At 38.5% G+C, this 23,551-nt stretch overlaps 1 protein-coding gene across 3 annotated transcripts in view; it reads left to right on the top strand.

The window, feature by feature from the left end:
• The window catches only part of UGGT2 (UDP-glucose glycoprotein glucosyltransferase 2), a 184,336-nt gene that overhangs the window by 83,233 nt on the left and 77,552 nt on the right, over window positions 1-23,551 (top strand). For all 3 annotated transcript variants that reach the window (XM_038569879.1, XM_038569880.1, XM_038569881.1), the window contains exons 13-16: window positions 6,042-6,161; window positions 7,427-7,512; window positions 8,066-8,201; window positions 14,354-14,485. In XM_038569879.1, coding sequence (XP_038425807.1) covers window positions 6,042-6,161; window positions 7,427-7,512; window positions 8,066-8,201; window positions 14,354-14,485 — 474 coding nt within the window. The remainder of the gene's footprint in view (window positions 1-6,041; window positions 6,162-7,426; window positions 7,513-8,065; window positions 8,202-14,353; window positions 14,486-23,551) is intronic.

The following is a 23,551-nucleotide window of genomic DNA, read 5'->3' as shown; positions in this document are numbered from 1 at the left end:
AGATTTACTTAAATGCCTGGACCCCCAAAGCCTCCCAGTCTTCCTAGGGGCTCTGTGTGTGTGGCAGATGGAGGGGGAGCAGCCTGTGTCAGACCCTCAGCCAGGCAGCATGTAGCCACCTCAGCCTTCACTTCTTGTTTACACCAAGCTTCAAGGTCAACCAGAGGAGAAAACTTGGGGGTTCTCAGTCTTCCCTGGGCATGTGTATGGCCTTTTAGAATCCCAAGGATGTGTTAGAACTTCTCAAAACCCTATTTCCCAAAATGTCTCATTGCCCTTTCCTCACCAGATTTTGGTTGCTGTGCTTTCATCCTGTTTTCTGTTGCCGCAGGCAGGAGTGACTAAAATGGGGTAGAAGCTCAAACACTGTTAGGAGCTCAGCGGGATAAAGACAAGTCTTTTCAGTGGGTTTTCTAGGGAGTCACCAGACAGTTCAAACAAAAACTAAAACTCTTTCAGAATAAGATCCATTCTGCTTCCTCTGGTATTGGTACTAGAATTCAGGCTGTCATTTTCAAGGCGACTGAACAGCTTGGGAGCACGAGATGGGACTAGGATAAGTTTCACACCACATAGCTCACTGTTCTTACTGAGAATCAGTCATTCTTCTTGAATAAATGTTGTTAAGGTTGCTGCAAGTTTTGGGTTAGTTTTCATAGTTCTTAAAATGTTGAGTTCCCTCAATTTTCTAGCTTCTTACAGCTTTTATGTAAGGGTGGAGTTTTGGAATTCCTTACTCCACCATTTTAGCTGATGTCACTCCCTACAGAAAACCGAAAAGATGTAAATTAACAAGTCTTTTAAGTTTTTCGCTTCTCTCCGTAAGTCATCCTGTAACACCATGACATGTTTTGTGTCCATGTGCTGACCTGTGTAGCTCCTTGGACATTGATGAGATTGTCTTATAAGTTCTCATCTATTAATGACAGTATCTTTTATTCAGTATCTTGGTAGCCTAGTAGATACAAAGGCCAGAGTTATGGCCGACAGAATACTGGGAGTGGATCACTGGAGTATCAGCACTGGTTCTGCACGCAGCCTTCTGAGGCCACTCTTACAGTTACTGGTGCTGCTTCTGTAAACTTACTTGAGAGTGAAAAATGAGTAGGTCAGGCTCTGGGCCTTGAACGCAAAGCTATTTCTGTTGTCTTAGCAGTTCTCCAGAATGGATCAGGGTATTGCCTAGATTAGCTTACCTGACACCCATGCTATGAGTTAGGCCATTGCTGTAGTAGTGTTCGACCTTTAGTATTTGTGATAAGAATCATCAAGGGCATGTGTTCTAAGTGGTGATTCCTAGGTGCTGTTCTGAGATTCTTGCTTTAGTAGGTTTAAAGGTACACCAAGGAATCTGCATTTTCGGTAGTCACCTCCAGATATTTTGATTCCTATTAAAAGTGGCTCTACCTCTAGTCATTAATCCAATTAAGTGGGACAGATACATAAAGCATAGGCCAATTCCTCACTTAAAACCAGTACTGACTGACCACCAAGAGGACCAGATATTCACATCCTCTGCTTTGGTGCCTTTCCTTCTGCTGGCCTTGCTTTCCTGTAGAACAGTGAACTGATCTAGACACTGCTGTCAAGTCTATAGCAATTCCAGTTTACAGGAGCTTCCTAGCACATCACCAGATCTCTAGAACTGTTCCCATTACTTTCACACTTGGCAAGAATTAACCTCCAAAACACAAATGAGGTACATGACTACCTACTTTTCCAGGGAGACCAAAGTTCTCCCTCCTATCTCCCTCAGTAGTACCAGGACAGATTATAGTGAAGAGAAACTAATCCCAGATCACCATCATACTTGTGAACCACAAAATAGAAATTGTTGCAGCTGACCCTGCCCACTTGTCTTTATGCACTTGATCAGTGTATCCCAGACTGAGCCAGCTCCCTTTCTGGAGCTGCCTGGCCTCTCCCCTGCACAGCTGGCTTCTCTTACAGTTACTGTCTGGGTGTGGGTACATTCTTCCTTTCTGAAAGCCGTGGGTTATCCTAGATTTCCTGCTCTTACCTGTCCCCTTTGTGTGTGTCTTTTTATTTATTAAGACTTTTTATTTATATCTTTTCATTTATTTACTTTATTCAGTCTTTTCTCTGAAAGTACTGCCTCTGACTTGGGTTTTTTTTTTTTTTTTTAACTTGGTTAAACACTCTCAAACCTCGTGTCTGGAACACTGCAGAAGCTGCCTGGTTTCCTTGATGCCTCTGGTCTCCTCCTCCCTCTTCTCTGGGACTTTGAGCGGCACATGCTAGACTGCTTAACCTATGTCATACATCTGTTTCAGCATTTGTTTTGATTTTGCATTATTTTTGTTCTCTGTGCACTTTAGTTAATATACATTCTATTGATCTGTCATTCAACTGACTTATTACTGTCTTCCTCCGTGTCCAGTCTGTAGTTAAATCTTCCTAGGAAGTTCTCACAGTTCTTAATTACAGTTTTAAAATCTAGAGTATCCCTTTGGGTCTTTTTGTAATGGATTTTAGTTCTCTTAACATTTTCTATCTTTCCATCTATTTTTTAAATAATATATATATGTTAATCGTAATTATTTTAAAGTTCTTGCCTAAGTCTCTCTGCATTGTCTGGTTTTCCTCTTGCATTTTAATATTTGGTCCTTTTTTTTGGCATGGCAGTTTCTGGTAGGAGCCCAAAATTGCCAGTGTTAAGTTACAGAAGCAAACGCATGTCAGGTTTGCTCCAGCAGTCTGAGTGCCAGATCTCACCTGGCTCTGTTGAGGCACATTTTTAGGCTTTGTGGGAGCTCTTCTACTTTGTGTCTCCTCGGGGCTAGCCCTTTTGGTTTCTGAAAGTGCAGTGTTTACCAAAGTCTTAATACTTTGGACCTCAACTTCCGTGTCCTTATTACTATGTGTGGCTGCAGCTTCAAAGTCCCAGTGTCGGTTTTCCCTGCTTCTTCTTCTTCTTCTTCCTTCTTCCTTCTTCCTTCTTCCTTCCCCTTTTTTTTTTTTTTTTTTTGGCAATGGTGGTGGGGGCGAGGGAGGGCTGCCATGTGTATGTGCAGGTTCATAGTCAGCAAATGAGAAGAATTTGTATAGGGACACAGGTTGTTTGGTTTCTTCCTTGCACTTTTCTCTTCTCCTGGAATTCCCCCACCAAATCCCTACTGTATAGGCAACCCCAATTTTGACTTCTGTCTTTCCAGCCCAATATGACCATCATTTTCTGTTTGAATTAGTTCTTCTAGGCTGCAATTTGGAAAAATGCCCATAGGGATGGAATTGAGGTGACTGTGGAGCTTGTTTGCTGTGCCTCCTGCCTTCAAGGATTGTAACTCCTCTACTCTCAATAATTGTTTGATCCTACCTCCATGCATCTAAACAGTGGTTTCTATGTCTTCCCCAGCCCTTAGTCTTGTTTCAGGCAGGTGGCTTCATCTAGTATAAATTGTTACTCTTGATTAGAATTAGACATCATGTTTTCTTTTTCTTTTTTATTTATTTATTCTTGAGAGACAAAGAGAGAGAGTCAGAGACACAGGCAGAGGGAGAAACAGGCTCCATGCAGGGAGCCCGATGTGGGACTCGATCCCGGGTCCCCAGAATCCCTCCCTGGGCCGAAGGCAGGCACTAAACTGCTGAGCCACCCAGGCTGCCCTCATGTTTTATTTTTCTTATGTCTAAGTGTTAAAATTTGAGAAGGGAGGTAGAGGACATGCCTGCCTCCTATACTGCTGATGATTGAGATAAACACTTAATTTCTGTCAAGTGGTTTATGGAGAGTAATTTAGATACAATTTTATTTTTGTGTTCTTTTAAAAAAATTTTAAAGATTTTATTTATTTATTTATTAGAGGGGGGGTAGAAAGAGAGCACAAGCAGGGGAGAGTGGCAGACAGAGGAAGAGGGAGAAGCAAACTCCCTGCTGAGCAGGGAGCCTGATGCAGGGCTCCATCCCAGGACCTGGGATCATGACCCGAGCTGAAGGCAGATGCCCAACCGACTGAGCCACCCAAGCGCCCCTACAACTGTATTTTTTAATATGAAAAATAAACGAATTAGAAGTCAGTTGTTTTGGGGGTGGAGGAGGCTTAATCTAAAAGACCATTGGAGGCTTAATCTAAAAGACCTAACCAAAGAAGTAAAGGATCTATACCCTAAATACTACAGAACACTTCTGAAAGAAATTGAGGAAGACACAAAGAGATGGGAAAATATTCCATGCTCCTCATGGATTGGAAGAATTAATATTGTGAAAATGTCAATGCTACCCAGGGCAATTTACACATTTAATGCAATCCCTATCAAAATACCATGGACTCTCTTCAGAGAGTTGGAGCAAATCATCTTAAGATTTGTGTGGAAAAGACCCTGAATAGCCAGGGGAGTATTGAAAAAAAAAAAAAAAAAACTACAGCCGGGGGCATCACAATGCCAATTTCAGGTTGTACTACAAAGCTGTGATCAAGACAGTGTGGTACGGGCACAGAAACAGACACAGATCAATGGAACAGAATAGAGAATCCAGAAATGGGCCCTCAACTCTATGGTCTACTAATATTCAACAAAGTAGGAAAGACTATCCACTGGGAAAAGGACAGTCTCCTCAATAAATGGTACTGGCAAAATTGGACAGCCACCTGCAGAAGAATGAAACTAGACCATTCTCTTACACCATACACAAAGATAAACTCAAAATGGATGACAGATGTAAATGTGAGACAAGAATCAATCAAAATCCTAGAGGAGAACACAGGCAACACCCTTCTTGAACTTGGCCACAGCAACTTCTTGCAAGATACATCCATGAAGGCAAGGGAAACCAAAACAAAAATGAACTATTGGGACTTCATCAAGATAAAAAGCTTCTGCACAGCAAAAGAAACAGTCAACAAAACTAAAAGACAACCTACAGAATGGGAGAAGATATTTGCAAATGACATATCAGATAAAGGGCTAGTATCTAATATCTATAAAGAACTTATTAAACTCAATACCCAAGAAATAATCCATCATGAAATGGGCAAAAGACATGAACAGAAATTTCACAGAGGAAGACCTATACATGGCCAACAAGCACATGAGAAAATGCTCTGCATCACTTGCCATCAGGGAAATACCAATCAAAACCACAATGTGATACCACCTCACACCAGTGAGAATGGTGAAAATTAACAAGACGAGAAACAACAAATGTTGGAGAGGATGTGGAGAAAGGGGAACCTTCTTGCACTGTTGATGGAAATGTGGACTGGTGCAGCTACTCTGGAAAACTGTGTGGAGGTTCCTCAAAGAGTTAAAAATAGAACTGCACTATGACCCAGCAATTGCACTGCTGGGGATTTACCCCAAAGATACAGATGCAGTGAGACGCCAGAACACCTGCACCCCAATGTTTCTAGCAGCAATGTCCACAATAGCCAAACTGTGGAAGGAGCCTCTGTGTCCAACGACAGATGAATGGATAAAGAAGATGTGTCTATGTATACAATGGAGTATTACTCAGCTATTAGAAACTACAAATACCCACCGTTTGCTTCGAGGTGGATAGAACTGGAGGGTATTATGCTGAGTGAAGTAAGTCAATCGGAGAAGGACGAACATTCTATGGTCTTATTCATTTGGGGAATACAAAAAAAATAGTGAAAGGGAATAAAGGGGAAAGGAGAGAAAATGAGTGGGAAATCTCAGTGAGGGTGACAGAACATGTAGAGACTCCTAACTCTGGGAAACCAACAAGGGGTGGTGGAAAGGGAGGTGGGTGGGGGGTTGGGGGTGACTGGGTGACGGGCACTGAGGGAGCTTGACAGGATAAGCCCTATATGTTGGCAAATTGAACTCCAATAAAAAAACATATAAAAAAATAAAAGACCATTGAGATGTAAAATTGTTGCACATTGTATTCCTTAATTTAAAGAAAACCCAACTGGCTTCTTGTATTTAATCAGAAATCTAGAACTTTCTGTGTATTTTTACTTTGATAAAGTGAAAACTGATTTAAATTAAAATGGTTTAAATGATTTAAGTGTTATCTTGATATAGCTTTCATAGATTTCTGGATTCTTTTCTAGTGGATCAATGACCTAGAAAATGATGATTTGTATGTTACATGGCCTGCAAGTTGCCAGGAGCTTCTCAAGCCAGTATTCCCTGGAACTATACCTTCCATAAGGCGTAATTTTCATAATTTGGTGAGTTTTATATGATATTTTGTAGACATCTTTTAAAAAGGTATCAGCATTCTTTTTGGATAACCCTGTTCTGCGTGAATAGGCATCTGTAATAAGGAGGGAAATACTTGCCTGATATAACAAGCTTGGGGTGGCGTGGCTGCTAAGGCATCCAAAGCCAGCAATGCCATACATAATCTGCCTCTTCTTATTTACATGTGCTTTCCTACTTCCGATGCAAAATTAATGAGTTATTTTACATTTTCTGAAAGGAATTTGAACTTTTTCCCTTCTATATTATAAAGAACTAATTAAAGATTAAAGCTTAGTACATTTCAGAGAAAAATCTAGAAATATTTTATCATCTATGCATATGAGGTCACTGTTACAGTATTGAATAACCTTACACAACTATGAAATGTGCAGAAAACGCTTAGCTAGGGCTTTTTTTTTGTTGTTTTCCACAAAGAAAGCGAATATGTTATTTCCTACAGCAATGTAGAACAAGCAGTTACATTAATGCAATTTTTTTCAAAAATCAATTACTATCTTCTTTTAAAAAAAAAGTTATGGAAAATCCAGTGCACATTTAGAATAAGGTATTTCATTTGTTATTTAAAAAAATTTACTTGGGATGCCTGGGTGGCTCAGTGGTTGAGTGTCTGCTTTTGGCTCAGGGCATGATCCCAGCGTCCTGGGATCGAGTCCCAGAGTCCCACATCGGGCTCCCTGCATGAAGCCTGCTTCTCCCTCTGCCTGTGTCTCTGCCTCTCTCTCTGTATCTCTCATGAATAAATAAAATCTTTTAATAAAACTATTTTTAAAAATTACTTTGTGCTGTGCTTCAAAAAGAGGATGAGTGATCTGATATTAAATTCCATGTATTTAACAGATGTGCACCTTTTAGAAATCCTTCATTACCTGTGAAATTCCTTCTTATATAAAATTCTTTAGAATTGTTAGGAATTTCTTTTATTATGTTTTAAAGATTTTATTTATTCATAAGAGAAACAGAGGCAGAGACACAGGCAGAGAGAGAAGCAGGCTTCTTGCAGGGAGCCTGATGTTGAGCCTGGGACTCAATCCCAGGACTCTGGGATCATGCCGTGAGCCAAAAGCAGATGCTCAACCTCTGAGCCACCCAGGCATCCCTAGAAATTTCTTTTAAAAAAAAAAGATTTTTTGGTTTCATACTTTTAGTGACAGAAAATAGAAACTTGAATTTCATGAAAATTCCAAAGTGTTAAAACACAATAGTGATTTATAAACTATCTACTTTCTTTTAGGTTCTGTTTATTGATCCTGCTCAAGAATATGCCTTGGATTTTATAAAACTTGCTGAACTTTTCTATTATCATAAAATTCCTCTTAGGTAATTGTCAATTTATAACATTAAATGGTCAACTGAAGGAAATCCAGTAATGTTCATGTTGTACTACAGAGTATTACACAGAGTGTTGATGTGGGATTCAAAGCAGTGGTCATCTTTAATGCCTATCACAACACAGCTGTGCTGTGAGGTGTCATTACCTTTATGATAGACTCTATTAATCAAAGCTGCTTAGTAATCTCATTTACCAACTGTTACTTTCCTGAGAGAATGATCTGATCACTTTGGGTGTCTAAAGATGAATCCATTTCCCTCAGGTTGTGTTAAGAGTACACTTCCCCTTTATTTTTCTGGAAAAACATGGTCATTAGATAATTTCACCACCAGAGTTTGACAGTTTAGAGGAATCCATTAGTTAGGCAAATGTTGTTGAATAGACATTACAAATCAAACCTTTTCAAATATATTACTCCCCTATCCCCTCTATTAACACATTCTTCCATCTACATGTTATAGTCTAGTAATGTTGAAAAATGATGATTGGTTGTGATTTAAGGGGTAGTTTTAACGTTCCTTATTCACCTTCTTTTCCCAGAATTGGTTTTGTGTTCATTGTTAGCACAGATGATGAAATTGATGGAACAGATGACGTTGGCGTTGCTCTTTGGCGAGCTTTCAACTATATTGCAGAAGAACATGATGTATCACAGGCATTTATTTCCATAGTACAAGTGAGTGTACTAGGTATAATTTCTTTAGACTATATACTGGGTTTTTCTGCATTATTACTGTAATTATTCTCATTTATCTTTCAAAGTTTATTAAAAATGATAATGGGAATTAATATAGATAAATTTAATTCTTCCAACTCCCAACTGAGGTACATAATGTCCCCACTTTATAAATTAGGCAACTGAGACTGCCAAAATAGGAGAATTTACTTGAGCTTCTCCAGCTGCTAATGGAATTTAAATTGTATATATAAAGTTTAGAGGAAAACATACTCATAGAAAATGGTTAGGGAAGAATTCCTGAACTAGGTCTTGGGAAAAAAAAAACCATGAATAAAGAAGATTACTGCAAACTTAAATATTCTAAATGACTAAGTATGTAGACCCTTCCTAAAGAATTTCAGAAGAGAAGGAGATCACTTCATGACAGCAAATGGAGGTGGAAATAGCAGGATAGGTACTGAGTTTGACAAAGAGATTGTATAAAAAAAAGTAATTGGTAAGAACTTGATTAAAGAACAGTAAGATATGGGAAGCTTATTTCATAATTGAGGTTTTGAAACTGTTACGGCCCATTGTGGAAGCAAGTGTATTAAAGAACTGTATTTAACAATACTTAAGAAAGTCAGACTATAGTTTAGAAACTAGCTTTTGTTCGTTTTAAAATTCATTGGTCTTTAGTGTTCATTCACTATTACAACAAGGCAGGTGGTTCTTCAAAGTGAAAATATGAAATTACCAAAGCCCTGTAAACTCCCTGCCCTGCTTCAGTAGCTCCTGGGAACACCATGGAATACCTCACAAACTTACTGTTCGGGGGGCACAGAAACTACCTGCACTTCAGTGATGTGGGGATACACTTTGTTCCATAAAACAGTGCTGTAGATTATGTGTCAATCTTGTGTGTCAGTCTTACTTTTATTAACTTATTGGTGTAAGAGTTTTAAGGGACTTATTCAAACTGATGTAGCTTTTTGAAGTCTGGCCTGCTTATTGTGAAAAGATCGGTATGATATTCAAAACTGAGAAACTTGAACTTTTGAAATTCTCTTTACCTAAATTATCTTAATTTGCTCCATTGACTCTATTCTGTAAGTATCTTCTATCAGACATAAATTTGTATGTGATGCCATGCTTCTCAATCACTGACCCTTTTGAATTACCTTCTGTGATGCTCAGCATAATACTGTAATATCTTGGAAAACCAAATTACACTTAAACCATAGGTTTCCATACAATGCAGCATAAAAATATTAAATATATGCTATAGCCTAAAATTTATACTAAGCAATTAGAGGAAGGAGAGGGAAAAACGTGAAAATGTGTGAGAAAGGAATATTTATTTGTTTGTTTGTGTATTTATGATTTTATTTATTCATGGAGACAGAGAGAGAGGCAGAGACACAAGCAGAAGGAGAAGCAGGTTCCATTCAGGAAGCCTGATGTGGGACTCGATCCCGGGACCCCAGGATCACACCCTGAGCTGAAGGCAGGCACTAAACCATGAGCCACCCAGGCATCCCGAGGAAGGAATATTTAAAGCATACTAGACTATAGACTATAGTCTGACTTCCACCATGGTCAGAAGTGTGTGAATATTGGTGGTTATTCAAGCTACCTAAAATTCAACCCTAAAATTTTTGTAGCCTATAGAAAAGTAAAACATGATTGAGCTAACATTCTCTTGAGAACCCTAAAATTTTTGTAGCCTATAGAAAAGTAAAACATGATTGAGCTAACATTCTCTTGAGAATGTATTGTCCTTTAGATGACTTAGCTTCACTAATTTAGAATAATTTGAGCAAAAATCTAGTCTTTTAGTAAAATATGTGAATTATAAAATCTCTTTAATATTGTTTCATTATTTTCAATGAGAAAGTTATTTTATCTAAATTACATAATTTGCAAATACAATATCCGGAGAAAGGAATATAATTGAAGATCAGAATTGTAAGTATATGAAAATTAGTGACATGTGATAGAGGATTATGGTAGAGTAAGTACAGTATTTATGTAGTAAAACAGTCTGACTGTGTAACTCAGCTCTCCACAGTGGCTATACAAACTTACAAGTAATTTAATTTTCTCTTCCTACCTTATAAGATTAAGATTTTTAAAAATGTATGTTACATACTAGATGAATATTTGTTGAATGCATGTTTGAGAATGCAGAAGTAATTTAAGGCTTTAGCTTTGGCCATAATGGGGTAATCAGATTAACTATCTCACAGTAAGCAAGTATAAAACTGGACAGAATACATGAAATAAGTCAGTTTTCAGAAGTTCAACAAGAGGTACAAGAACTATGATCCTGGCAAAAAGATCAAAATAAAAATATTCACAGATAGAATTCTTGGAACTACCAAAGGAGATCCTTCAGGCTGAGAGGAAGCGACACCAGATGGTAACTCACATTCACAAGAAGAGGTAAATAAAATGTAAATATATGGTACATACAAAAGGCTATAAGAATATATTTTATCATGTTTAAATTGCACAAGATGAAACAAAACAAATTTTAACATATATAACATATGACAATAATTGTACAGAGGAATGAAGGATTAAATGGATCTGTATTGGTACTTAAAATTTGATATTTTGATAACATCAAGTTAGGATTAGTAGGAAGTAGATTGTAGTAAATTGACACAACTGGATATCCGCATGCAAAGTGATGAAACTGAATCCCTATCTTATACCAGACACAAAGGTTAACTGAAAATGGATTAAAAAGTTGAGCATAAGACTTGAAACCGTTCTAAAAGAAAACACGGGGGGTAAGTTCCTTGACATTGATCCTGGCAATGATTTTTTGGACTTGACAACAAAAAGGCAACAAAAGCAAAAATAAACAAGGGGTTTATATCAAAATAAAATGCGTCTGCACAGCAAAGGAAACTATCAGTGAAACAAAACAGCTGTGGAATGGGAGAAAATATTCGCAAACTACCTATTCAATAAGAAGTTAATGTCCAAAATATACAAGGAATTCATACAACTCAATAGCAAAAAAACAAACAAAAAAAAGTAAACAACCCAATTTAAAAAATGGGCAATAGATCTGAATAGCCATCTTCCCCCAAGACATACAGATGACCAGCAGGTATATGAAAAGGTGCTAGACTTGATTAGTCATCAAGGAAATGTAAATCAAAGCCCACAGTGAGCTGTCACCTCACACCTGTAGGGGGTCTGTTATTAGACAAACAGGATGAAAGATGCTAGCATCATGTAGAGAAAAGGGAACCCTCTGAGAATATAATTGGTACGGCCATTATGGAAAACAGTCTGGAAGTTGCTTAGGAAATTTAAAATAGCACCACAGTATGAACCAACAATCCCACTTCCGCTGTGTATCCAAAGAAATGAAATCAGTATCTTAAAGTGTTACCTGTACTCCCACATTTACTGCAGCGTTATTCACAATAACCAAGGTATGGAAGTGACTTAAGTATCCATCAGTGGATGCATGGACAAAGAAAAATGTATGGTGTGTATGTATGTATGTATTCATACATCAGAATATTATGCAGCCTTTACTTTTTATTTTTTTAAAGATTTTATTTATTCATGAGAGACACAGAGAAAGAGAGAGGCAGAGACACAGGCAGAGGGAGAAGCAGGCTCCATGCAGGGAGCCTAAAATGGGACTTGATCCCAGGTCTCCAGGATCAGGCCCTAGGCTGAAGGCGGCGCTAAATTACTGAGCCACCCGGGCTGCCCTTATGCAGCCTTTAAAAAGAAGGAAATCCTATCATTTGTGACAACATGGATGAACCTGGAAGGCATTAGGCTAAGTGAAATATATCAAAGAAATATAAATACTGTATAATACCCCCTGTAGGTGGGATCTAAAAAAGCTGAACTCCTAGAAACAAAGTAAAAAAGTGGTTGGCCTGGGGATGGGCAAAATGGGGAAATGCTGGTCAAAGGGTACAAATTAGAATTAAAAAGAGAGGAGTGAGTTCTGCAGATCGCATGTACAGCATGGTGACTGTGATTCATAATGCAGTACTGTAGAATTGAAATTTGCCAGAAGAATTCTAGTGTTCTTACCAAAAAGAAGGGAAAATTTGTGTCACATGATGGATATATTAATTCAGTGGTGGGAATCCCCTCACTATGCATTTGTTAGGCCATCATGTTGTACAGTTTAAATGAATTGCTATGTTATTTGTCAGTTATACTTTAATAAAGGTAAAGAGAGAAAAAAAATTATATGGAGAAGTAAAGACCTGAAATTGCTGTTTTTGCTTACCAAAGTATATAACAGTTTTATAGTTTTAAAAATGTATAAGAACTTTGGCTCATTATATATCTAAGTAGCTTATGCAAGACATTCTCCCTGCCTTAGATAACTTAAGAATATCTATTTTAAAATGACTAATTTGTAAGATGACTAATCTCAATAATTTTTCATCTATAATTTTTGCTTTATTCAAAAATCTCATTTTTCTAATCCCATTTGTTTTACAGAAGGCTGAAATTTTTGTTTTTTGTTCAGTTACTAAAATCATAGCATACTCTGCTTGATACAAGGAGGAATCTTACCTTCTTACCTATAAATTAAGAAACTTATAAAACTAAACGGTGGGATCTAATTACAGACCTGTGCCTTTTCTTCAAGGAGCAGGTTGCCACGTTTATGTGAGAAAAGGGAAATAAAGAAGAATGTTGGTTCCTTATCATGAGGAATAACATGGGGCTTCCATCAGCTCTCTCTGGCAATGATTTTAAGTGAATTGGAGAGGCAGACTTAAGTGCAAGAGAGAGAGTGGGAGCACACACTCGAGAGCAGGGGGAAAGGGCAGAGGGAGAAAGAGAAACAAGCTCCCTGTTGAGCAGGGAGCTCCATGTGGTACAGGTCTTGGGGCTTGTTCCCAGGATCCTGAGATCATGAACTGAGCCAAAGGCAAACACTTCACCAGCTGAACCACCTGGGTGTCCTCAAAACAACATTCTCGACTGATGGAGGTTCCCCCGCTTCTGAGAGTAAAGCATTCCTATGAAACCTTATGTACTAAGTCCAAATGGTGTAAAGGAAAGAAGCAGTCACCATCAATTTATATGGAAAAGTTATTGAGTATTTTCCAGAACCAAAAAATAACCTCTTTTAGGCTGTTTTTACACCTTAAGACATATCTTGCTAATGATGCACAGAATAAATTGAGAAAGCACAGATGTTTGCAGACACAGTTCAAAGCTCTAGCAGCTTGATGGTGAGATCCCAGAGTTGTAGTTCCTGGGGATGGAACCTGGCAGGGCCACTCTCACTGCAAAACAAACACCGAATGCTATTTTCATTTTCTAACATTTTTCATAAAAGCAAAGATCCTCTCTGGGTTTCTTTTTGGTTAGTGAAAACAGATACTTATGTCACTCTTGTTAAAAAAAGAAAAAAGGTGTCATAACATGAACTTTGGAGAAGTGAGAGATATCCATATATCAAAATGCTACTAAGTGGTGTTTGTAAGTACAAGTTTCTTCTCCTTGGGAAGTTTTTTCTCCGGAATGTCTTAATGCGAGGTCAGTGTTCATATTTATGTCTCAACTGAGACATCTGCCCGGACATACCTTCTCTCTTTGAGGCAGAGCTGCCCCTTTCCCCATGCCTAGCAGAATGTCTGGGGCATAGAAGAGGGTCTATAATGAAAGAGAAATGAAACAAGAAAATAAAGGAGCTGCAGCTTATATCATGCCACTCTGCTTACAATATCTGAGGTGGAGGCGGGGGAGAATGGAGGTGCAGAGGAAACCTAGTCAAGGTCTTTACAGGAGAGCAATCAGGAATGAAATAAAGCCTTTCTGAAAAAAGTCATTTAAAGTATTTTATACATACCTTTTTAAATAAAGGGAGCCATTATTTTACTAAGAATCACAGTAACTAGTTTGAGCAAAATAGAACATGCTATGATATTTTTGAAAGCTATGAAATAGTCACAAAACCATTTTTATTGGGAGATATATTGTGTGGTTAAAATGAATTATCTGTGTGGGTGGGGGACATGTGTATATATGTACATATGTGGTATACTTAGAACTTAAAAGTATAAAGTGTCTTTTTATTTTATAAATCTGCATGTTCAGGATAAGAAAGAAAACTAACTGCCATAAGATGAAAATTAATTATAAAACCTTTATTTCTGTAGATGTACCAAAAAGTGAAGAATGACAATATCCTCACTGTGGACAATGTGAAGAGTGTTCTCCTAGATATATTTCCAGATGCTAATATTTGGGATGTTTTGGGAATTCATTCTAAATATGATAATGACAGAAAGGTGAGTTGGAATGCAGATTTTCAAAAATATGATCCAAGAAACTTTTACTATAATCTCATGAATAAGTGATGTCAATATAGTTAACTCATGATTTGGGTTTTAGACCCTCCCTTCTTTCTTTCTTTTTTTTTTTTTTTTAATTTTTTTTTTTTTTTTTTTTTTTTATGATAGTCACAGAGAGAGAGAGAGAGAGAGAGGCAGAGACACAGGCAGAGGGAGAAGCAGGCTCCATGCACCAGGAGCCCGACGTGGGATTTGATCCCGGGTCTCCAGGATTGCGCCCTGGGCCAAAGGCAGGCACTAAACCGCTGCGCCACCCAGGGATCCCCCTCCCTTCTTTCTAAAGGAGATTTAAGACCTCTGAATGATGCAAAAGTTGTTTTCGAGTACTTAAATTGCCATTATCGACCTTTCTTAAAGTACAAGAAAAGATAATTATCAGGATTTACAGGATAGGGAACTTGAATGTAGAATTTTAAAGAATGTAATTTATACTTTTTTTTAAGATTTATTTATTTATTCATTCATTCATTCATTCATGTGAGAGAGAGAGAGAGAGAGAGAGAGAGAGAGAGAAAGGCAGAGGGAGAAGCAGGCTCCATGCAGGGAGCCCGACGCAGGACTCGATCCCAGGATTCCAGGATCAGGCCCTGGGCTGAAGGCGGCGCTAAACCACTGGGACACCGGGGCTTCCCTAATTTATATTTTCTTAGGAAGGAGTGGAGAGCTGGCTTCTTAGATAAATACTAGGACAAGAACCAAACTTGGAAAGAAGGAACATCACTGGGGCTGAATTTCTCATGCCCATACAGATCCCGAGTTTTTTAGATGAGTTCCTGCATTTTATAAGTTTTTAGGCTATAGATCTGATCCTGTCTCTCCTGTATGTAATATTTCTCCATGCTAACAGTAAAGTTCAGGATTATTGACATTATAATGTCTCACCTGATTCCATCCCTGTTCAACTCTTTAGTCTCACCTTTCACAACTCTCCTCTCTCTTCTGTTCTCACCACGTGGGCAGATCAGTACAGGTTCCTGAATGGGCTCCTCCTTCTCATCAGAGGGCTTTTGAGTGCTTGTTCCCAGGGTTCATGCACCTTGCCTCCCTTGTCTTCTCACCTGTGTGTGCTTCTCTGGGGCTTTTGGCTTCTTTAATGTTACTTTGGGGGAAAATAACACTTTGGGTAGGACTTCTGGGAAGCCTTTTCTGACCCTCCCCATGACATCGTGCTAACATCACATGCTACAGTAGTACTGTGTACTCCTGCATAATGCTTGTGACAATGGGCTGTTCCATCACCTGCCTTCTCACTGGACTACATCCTCTCTAAGAGCAGGGGTCATGTCTCTTATTGGGACTTGCAGGCACAGTGCCCAGGAACATGGTATGTGATCACTAAACATCTACTTAGTGAAATTACTAAGGAGGCAAGGCCATTTGAGAGTGTGGGTTGCATGGTAGGATAGAACTTTACAAGAACAGTGAAGTGTTTTTTTAAATTTCTAAATTCTATTTAAATTCAATTAACATATAATGTATTATTGGTTTCAGAGGTAGACATCAGTGATTCATCAGTCTTATATAACACCCAGTGCTCATTAATCACGTGCCCTCATTAATGTCTCTCAGGTACCCATCACCCTATGCCCCTCCTCTCCAGCGACCCTTGTTTGTTTCCTGTGATTAAGAGTCTCTTATGGTTTCTCTCTCTCTCTGATTTCGTCTTATTTTTCCCTCCCTTCCCCAATGCTCCTCTGTTTTGTTCCTTAAATGACACATACAAATGAGATCATATAATTGTCTTTCTCCGATTGACTTATTTCACTTAGCATAATATCCTCTAATTCCATCCACATTGTTGAAAATGGCAAGATTTCATTTTTTTGATGGCTAAGTAGTATTCCATTATATATACATATATCACCTCTTCTTTATCCATTCATCAGTTGATGGACATCTGGGCTCTTTCCGTAATCTGGCTATTGTGGCCATTGCCACTGTAAACACTGGGGTGCAGATGCCCTTTCGGATCACTGTATTTGTATCTGTGGGGTAAATACACAGGAGTGCAACTGCTGTGTTGTAAGGTAGCTCTATTTTTAACTTTTTGAGGAACCTCCACAACCTCAACCTCTTTGAGGACCTTCCTTTTTGAGGAACGTTGTGAGGCCACACAAGCTTGCATTCCCACCAACAGTGTAAGAGGATTCCCCTTTCTCCGTATCCTCTCCAACATCTATTGTTTCCTGACTTGTTCATTTCAGCCATTGTGACTGGTGTGAGGTGGTATCTCATTGTAGTTTTGATTTGTATTTCCCTGATGCCGAGTGATGTGGGGCATTTTCTCCTGTGTCTGTTGGACATTTGTATGTTTTCTTTGGAGAAATGTCTGTTCATGTTTTCTGTTCATTTCTTGACTGGATTATTTGTTCTTTGGGTGTTGAGTTTGAGAAGTTCTTTATAGATTTTAGATACTAGCCCTTTATCTGATATGTCATTTGCAAATATCTTCTGCCATTCTGTCCACTGTCTTTTGATTTAGACAGCTGTTTCTTTAGTGCACAAAAGCTTTTTATCTTGATGGAGTCCCAATAGTTCATTCTTTTGTTTCCTTTGCCTTTGGAGACGTGTCTAGTAAGAAGTTGCTGTGGCCAAGGTCTCTGGCCATGTTCTCCTCTAGGATTTTGATGGATTCCAGTCTCACATTTTAGTCTTTCATCCATTTTGAGTCTGTTTTGTGTATGGTGTGAGGAAAAGGTCTAGGTTCACTCTTCTGTATGGGCCTGTCCCAATTTTCCCAACATTATTTGTTGAAAAGACTGTCTTTTCTCCATTGTATATTTTTGCCTCCTTTGTTGAAGATTAGTTGACCATAGAGTTGAGAATCCATATCTGGGTTCTCTATTCTGTTCCATTAATCTATGTCTGTTTTTGGGCTAGTACCATACTTTCCTGATGACTACAGCTTTGTAATAGAGCTTAAAGTCCAGAATTGTGATGCCACCAGCTTTGGTTTTCTTTTTCAACATTCCTTTGGCCAGTCAGGGTCATTTTCTAGTTCCATACAAATTTTAGGATTATTTGTTCCTACTCTGCGAAAAAAGCTGATGGTATTTTGATAGGGATTGTATTGAATCCTACCTAGAGATACCTAGAGATATACCTAGAGATCACTCTAGGTAGCATAGATATTTTAACAATAGTTATTCTTATCAATGAACATGGAACATGTTTCCATTTCTTTGAGTCTTCCTCAATTTCTTTCATGAGTATCCTATACTTTTCTGAGTACAGAAAGTACAGATCCTTTGCCTCTTTGGTTAGGTTTATTTCTAGGTATCTTACGGTTTTGGGTGCAATTGTGAATGGGATTGATGGGATTGACGCCTTAATTTCTCTTTCTTCTCATTGTTACTGTATAGAAATGCAACTGATTTCTGTACATTGATTTTATATTTTGTCATGTTGCTGAACTCCCAAATGAGTTCTAGCAATTTTGGGGTGGAATCTTTTGGGTTTTCCATGTAATATGATGTCATCTGCAAAGAGTAAGAGTTTTATAACTTCTTTGCCTATTTGTTTTTTTTTTTTAAGATTTTATTTATTTATTCATAGAGACACAGAGAGAGAGAGAGGGACAGAGGCACAGGCACAGGCATCGGGCTCCCTGCATGGAGCCTGCTTCTCCCTCTGCCTGTGCCTCTTTGCCTATTTGAATGCCTTTTATTTCTTTTTGTTGTCTGATTGCTGAGGCTTAGGACTTATAGTACTGTGTTGAACAGCAGAGGTGATAGTGGACATCCCTGCTGTGTTCCTGACCTTAATGGAAAAGAGAGCGTGAGGTTTTAGAAATTGCTGCTCGGGGGGCTACGAAAGGCAGTAAGGTGAAGCCATGTATAAAAATGGCTATGATGCCAAATTCGTGCTCAAGTTGCCTACCATAAATTTACAGGAGCATCAATCTCTTTTGTTTTAAAGAAAGTCCAAAATGCCAGGCATATGAATGAAGGAAGGCAGCTGGATAAAGTGCTGTAAGGTTGAAATGTTATAAGCTAGATATGACATTGGCTTAAGAGGCCCAAGGATTAGCCCATGTGAAGATCTCTGGGATGTGTACAGGCTGCATAGAAATGGAAGTGAAGCCAGGAAGCCAGAAGTCCAGGTTCAATGTAATTGAAAAGCCAGTGTGATAGGAATTGTGAATTTTTTACTCATGTAAGAGTGGTTTTTCCAAATCATAATTTCTTTTTCTTTTTTTTTCAAATCATAATTTCTAAGCTGAGAATAAGTCTCATTGACTTTTTTCATTACTATATTTTTATATAATTAAAAACAAAACTAAAAAGCAACCGAGATGAACTTTATTTTAGGGCCAAGTTGCATCGAGGCATCTCTTCTTAGAAAAACATTTTTTTATGAATAGTCTTCAAGTGCTTTTTTGGGGAAAAGGAACACAAATTTCCTGTAGTCGTTATGTAACCTCATGGAATATAAAAACAGTGAGTCTTTTTTTTTTTTTTTTTTAAAAACAGTGAGTCTTTTAAAAAGATTTTATTTATTTATTTTGAGAGAGAGAATGATCGAGAGAGAACACAAGAGGTGGGAGGAGCAGAGAGAGAAGCAGACTCCCTGCTGAGCAGGGAGCCCCTTTGGGGCTCCATTCCATAACCCTGAGATCTTGACCTGAGCAGACACTAACCCACTGAGCCACCCAGGTGCCCGTTTCTTGTTCTTTTTGTAATGGAAGTGGGCTTTTCTCTGCTTGCTCCCTGGTGGTAGAGCACAGTTGCTATTCAGACCTCACCTTCCTTAGGGACTGAGGCTTGTGCAAATATCATACCTGTCAAGCGTGACTGGTAGATACATAATAGTGATACTAAGAATCACTGCTCATTTGAGAGTAAAACATTTTTCTGGTTGATTTGCCCTTTTTTTTTTTATATATGAATCTGAAACTGCTTATTGATTTGTTACTAAGTTGTATATGCCTTGTTTCTTAAGAACCAGTTCTTAAAGAATAGGCTTTAAATACTATAATTAACCAGTTCAAGTTAATTATAGTATTTAAAGCCTTTTATAACATCTGTGTCCCTGAGGCTGTTAAGTGCATTAAGGTAAAATACATTCCTGAGAACAGCTGGTAAGAAATAGTCAAGCTGTTTATGTAATTGCAATAGATTTCTTTAAAAGTTTAAAATATTATTCATAATCTAACTTGTATGTGGAAGGAAATGGATTCATTTACTCATGACTGTTCTAGGTAAATATTAACAGCAGTATCTGCTGTGATCCAAATGAATTTCAGGTATTATACAGCCCAAACCAACTACTTAGTATCAGTTGCCATAAAACATCATCTGAATAACACTATGATATCCTTAAATATTGGTATTCACAATGCAATATTGTTATTTCCCATTAATTGCCTTTTTTCATTCATACCATATGTGGATGTAAATATCATTTCCAACTGACCTGTAACTACTTCAACAAAATAAATCTAATTCTTTTGTATTCCTCCAGTTGTAGAGGACATCTTAAGTTTTAGATACATTTGCTGAGTTCCTGTTGTAGTAACTGGGGATTGAGCTCTCTTCTACCTCCCTACCTTCACTTGGTCTCTCCAAGTCCAGAAGCATAGCTTAAAATATTTAAAAACAGTTGTGGGGCAGCCCCAGTGGTGCAGCAGTTTAGCGCTGCCTGCAGCCCAGGGCGTGATTCTGGAGACCCTGGATCGAGTCCCACGTCGGGCTCCCTGCTTCTCCCTCTGCCTGTCTCTCTGCCTCTCTCTCTCTGTCTCTGTCTCTGTCTCTATGAATAAATAAATAAAATCTTAAAAAAAAAAAAGACGGTTGTGGCTTCAAGAGCAACAGGTCAGAGAGCCAACCAGAAGCAGATCCTAGAGCTGCAATCAAGTCTTAAGGCCCTGCTGCTAACGGTCACTGTGTAGTGGCTGAACCATGTTGACATTGAGGATCTAGGAGAGAGGTCAAAGTGGCAATTGTCATCCCAGGACAGCAGCTATTTACCAGCTGGTACAGAAATATTTCAGTACATTAAGAAATGGTAAGGCCTATACAGTGCAAACCAGGTGATTGTCAGGTCTGTTTTTAACACATTTTGCTTAAGGGAATATTTAGTGTGTGTGTGACTTTTGAGGTATTCCTTGCTTAGTAAATCAAATACTATGATTGTCTTTCCATTTTTTAGCAACTTGATTTTTTTAAAGATTACTCCTTTTTTTTTTTAACCTATTTGCATAGTATTCTTATTGCAAATGTATCCAGATAGTCAATAGATTGGTAAGTTTACCTATCCAGAAATTTTCTTACAAATTTACTTAAACATAGCAGCTAACAAACCAGCACTCATGCTCTGGACCTAAAGTACAGCTTCCTTTCTGGGTCTCCTTTTGCCACTCTCATTTTATAGGTTTCTGCTTTATCTCTGGTTTTGTGAGTATTATAACTTTCCCTATTTTTTTTATTTATTTCTGATTTTACTTCTCTCCCAGATAAGCATGCATGAGAGAAAAATTATTTTAATCTTATGCTACATTTCCATCTTATTGGTAATTGGACTGGGTAATCCTTTTTCTTCCAGTTTTGGAAGCTGTCATTACTGTCTCCTATCTCCTAATAGGCTGTAGAGACCAGTAATCATTCTGATTTTAATTCGTCTTTCTGCTTCAATTATGTATTTATCCAGTTTGAAAGGTTTTAGAATCTTTTTCTCCCTGGCGTTTGGAAATTTCATGATGGTATATCTTTGTATTGATCCTCTTTCCTTCAGTGTAGTAAGTATTGGTGAACTCCTACTGGAGATTTGTGTCCCATCAATTCTGGGAACTTTTGCTATTTCTCTAGTGCTTTCCTTCATTTTCTCTGTCCTCTCTGAATCTTCTCAGTCGAGTCTCTACTTGTTTTGTCTTCTTTTTTTTTTTTATTCCTTTGTCCTTTTCATTCAACTTTTTAAAATTTTCTGGAGATCTTTCTTGTATCCTATTCCTAGCTTACAGCATTTAGTTTTTCTTTTATGGACACAATATATTTTTTATGTAAGAGTGTTAATTTTGGGATGTGTTGTTCTGCTCCCTGCATTACCTCTGCCTTCTCTATGCTTCCTTTTCTCGTTCATTCTGATTTCTCTCTTTTGTGTTGGAACCATTTGTCAAATGTCTTATGATAACCTGGTTTTCTTTCACATGTGAGTATAAAACCCTAAAGAGCTAGTTACAAATACATGTTTCTTTTGAACTGGTGAGCCTCACTCAGGGAGCTGAGCTGACTTTCTCAATTAAAGCAGATTCTTCAAATGAGAATGTTTTATTTTGCTCTTGGATTACATGTGGCAGATGAGAGGGTGGAGAGGGTTCAGGTGTAAGAGGTGAGGGCATAGGATGTGTGCTGGAACAGGATGTGGTGTGGCCTAGGTGTGAAGGATGGGCACTTTAATGTGTCTGGTCTCCATCCCCTTTCCTGCCTGCTCTAAGCCAAGCTCGCCTCTGTGATTTAGTTTCAGCAGAGAAGAAGCAGGACAGTTTGACTTTTCAGCATTGAGAGGGGGGCCTGGAGATGCAGCTGCCTGGGCTGGTGCCTGCTCTTTGCTCTCATCCTCCTGTCCAGGTACCAAGTGTCTCCAGGGTTGCTGAAAAATGTTCACATTCTGTTCTGTCTCCACAGAGGCAACTTCCCTTTTTACTTTGCTTACCTGCTTTTTATCTTCTCCTGTTTTTCTTTACCTTGTGGGCTCATATTTTCTATTGTTATATTTTCAACTTGAGTGAAATGTGTGAAGCAAGAAGAGATGAGCATGTGTGTGAATGAATCTACCATATTTATTTATAAGATTTTATTTGAGATGGAGAGAGAAAGCGGAAGTGGTGGGGAGAGGCAGAGGGAGAAGCCGACTCCTCGCTGAGCAGGGAGTCCGAGGTGGGGCTCAATCCTAGGAACCTCTGATCATGACCTGAGCCAAAGGCAGATGTTTAACCCACTGAGCCACATAGGAGCCCAAATCTACCATATTTAACCAGAAACCCACTTTTACTCTTAAAAAGTTAAGTAGTGAAATGAACATTTTTGTGGTGTTACTATTTTAAAGTGTCTGCAGTCCTTGTCTCCTGAAGTCACGAATGTTAAGGACTTTTGTAAAGATTAAGACACAGTGCATTCCTCAGAAACATTAAGTTCTATTTTTTTAGTGTGCGAGTCCACACTTCCGTTAGAGCTCCCATTTCCTGCTGCCTTCCCTGCTGCTGTCCTGGGGCAGTGGTCTGCACCTTTGCCCATTTTTCCCAAATCTGTCTGCTCTCTAATGGAAGCCAGACTCTGTGTTAACTTGAAAGCCCTTCAGGTGTGCTTGGTCTCCCTCCACACCCGTCGCAAATGTTCTTCTAGGCATTCCTCAGTCCCCCAAAAGGCTTTCCACCTTCCTCTTGGTGCCTAGATCATTCTGACTCCTGCATCACAAAGAAAATAAAGAGTTTAGGCCTTTATTCCCTAAACTCACATTTCTTTAATTTTCTCTCTCCATTCAAACTTTATCAGTCCTTTCAAGAAAGATTTATTTATTGAATACTTACCAAATTCTAAGCACAAGTAGGCAAAGGAATAGAGCACAAGGAAGATCTCTAGGAAATTTTTAGTAAAATAAAATGAAAATGTAGTAGAACAGAGAGACAACAAAAGAAGGGAAAATAAGAATAGATGGTAAATAAGTAGAGACTCAATCAAGAAGACTCAGAAAGAACAGCAAAAATGAAAGGACAGCATCAGAGAAATAACTCAAAGAAATCCCTGAGATTGTTGGACAGGAGTTCACTAGAAGGGGTCCACCAGATAGGCAGCCCGGAGGATGAGGAAGGAGTGCTGGGCGGATGGACAGAAGGAACTGGTCTCTGAATCGAGGATGGTAAGCTGAGGCCCAAAGTAGGAGGAAGAGTTGGATCCAAGAAGACAAAGCAACAGGAGATTAACCCCCTCAAGAAAGATGTTGGAAGAACTGTGTTTCTCTTCTCACAATGAAGAACTGTGAGAAATTGGCATTGCCGCTGTCCAGATA

This window comes from Canis lupus, chromosome 22 (assembly GCF_011100685.1).
Source record: "Canis lupus familiaris isolate Mischka breed German Shepherd chromosome 22, alternate assembly UU_Cfam_GSD_1.0, whole genome shotgun sequence".
NCBI classification, from domain to species: domain Eukaryota; kingdom Metazoa; phylum Chordata; class Mammalia; order Carnivora; family Canidae; genus Canis; species Canis lupus.
This window is presented reverse-complemented; position numbering and strand designations above follow the sequence as displayed.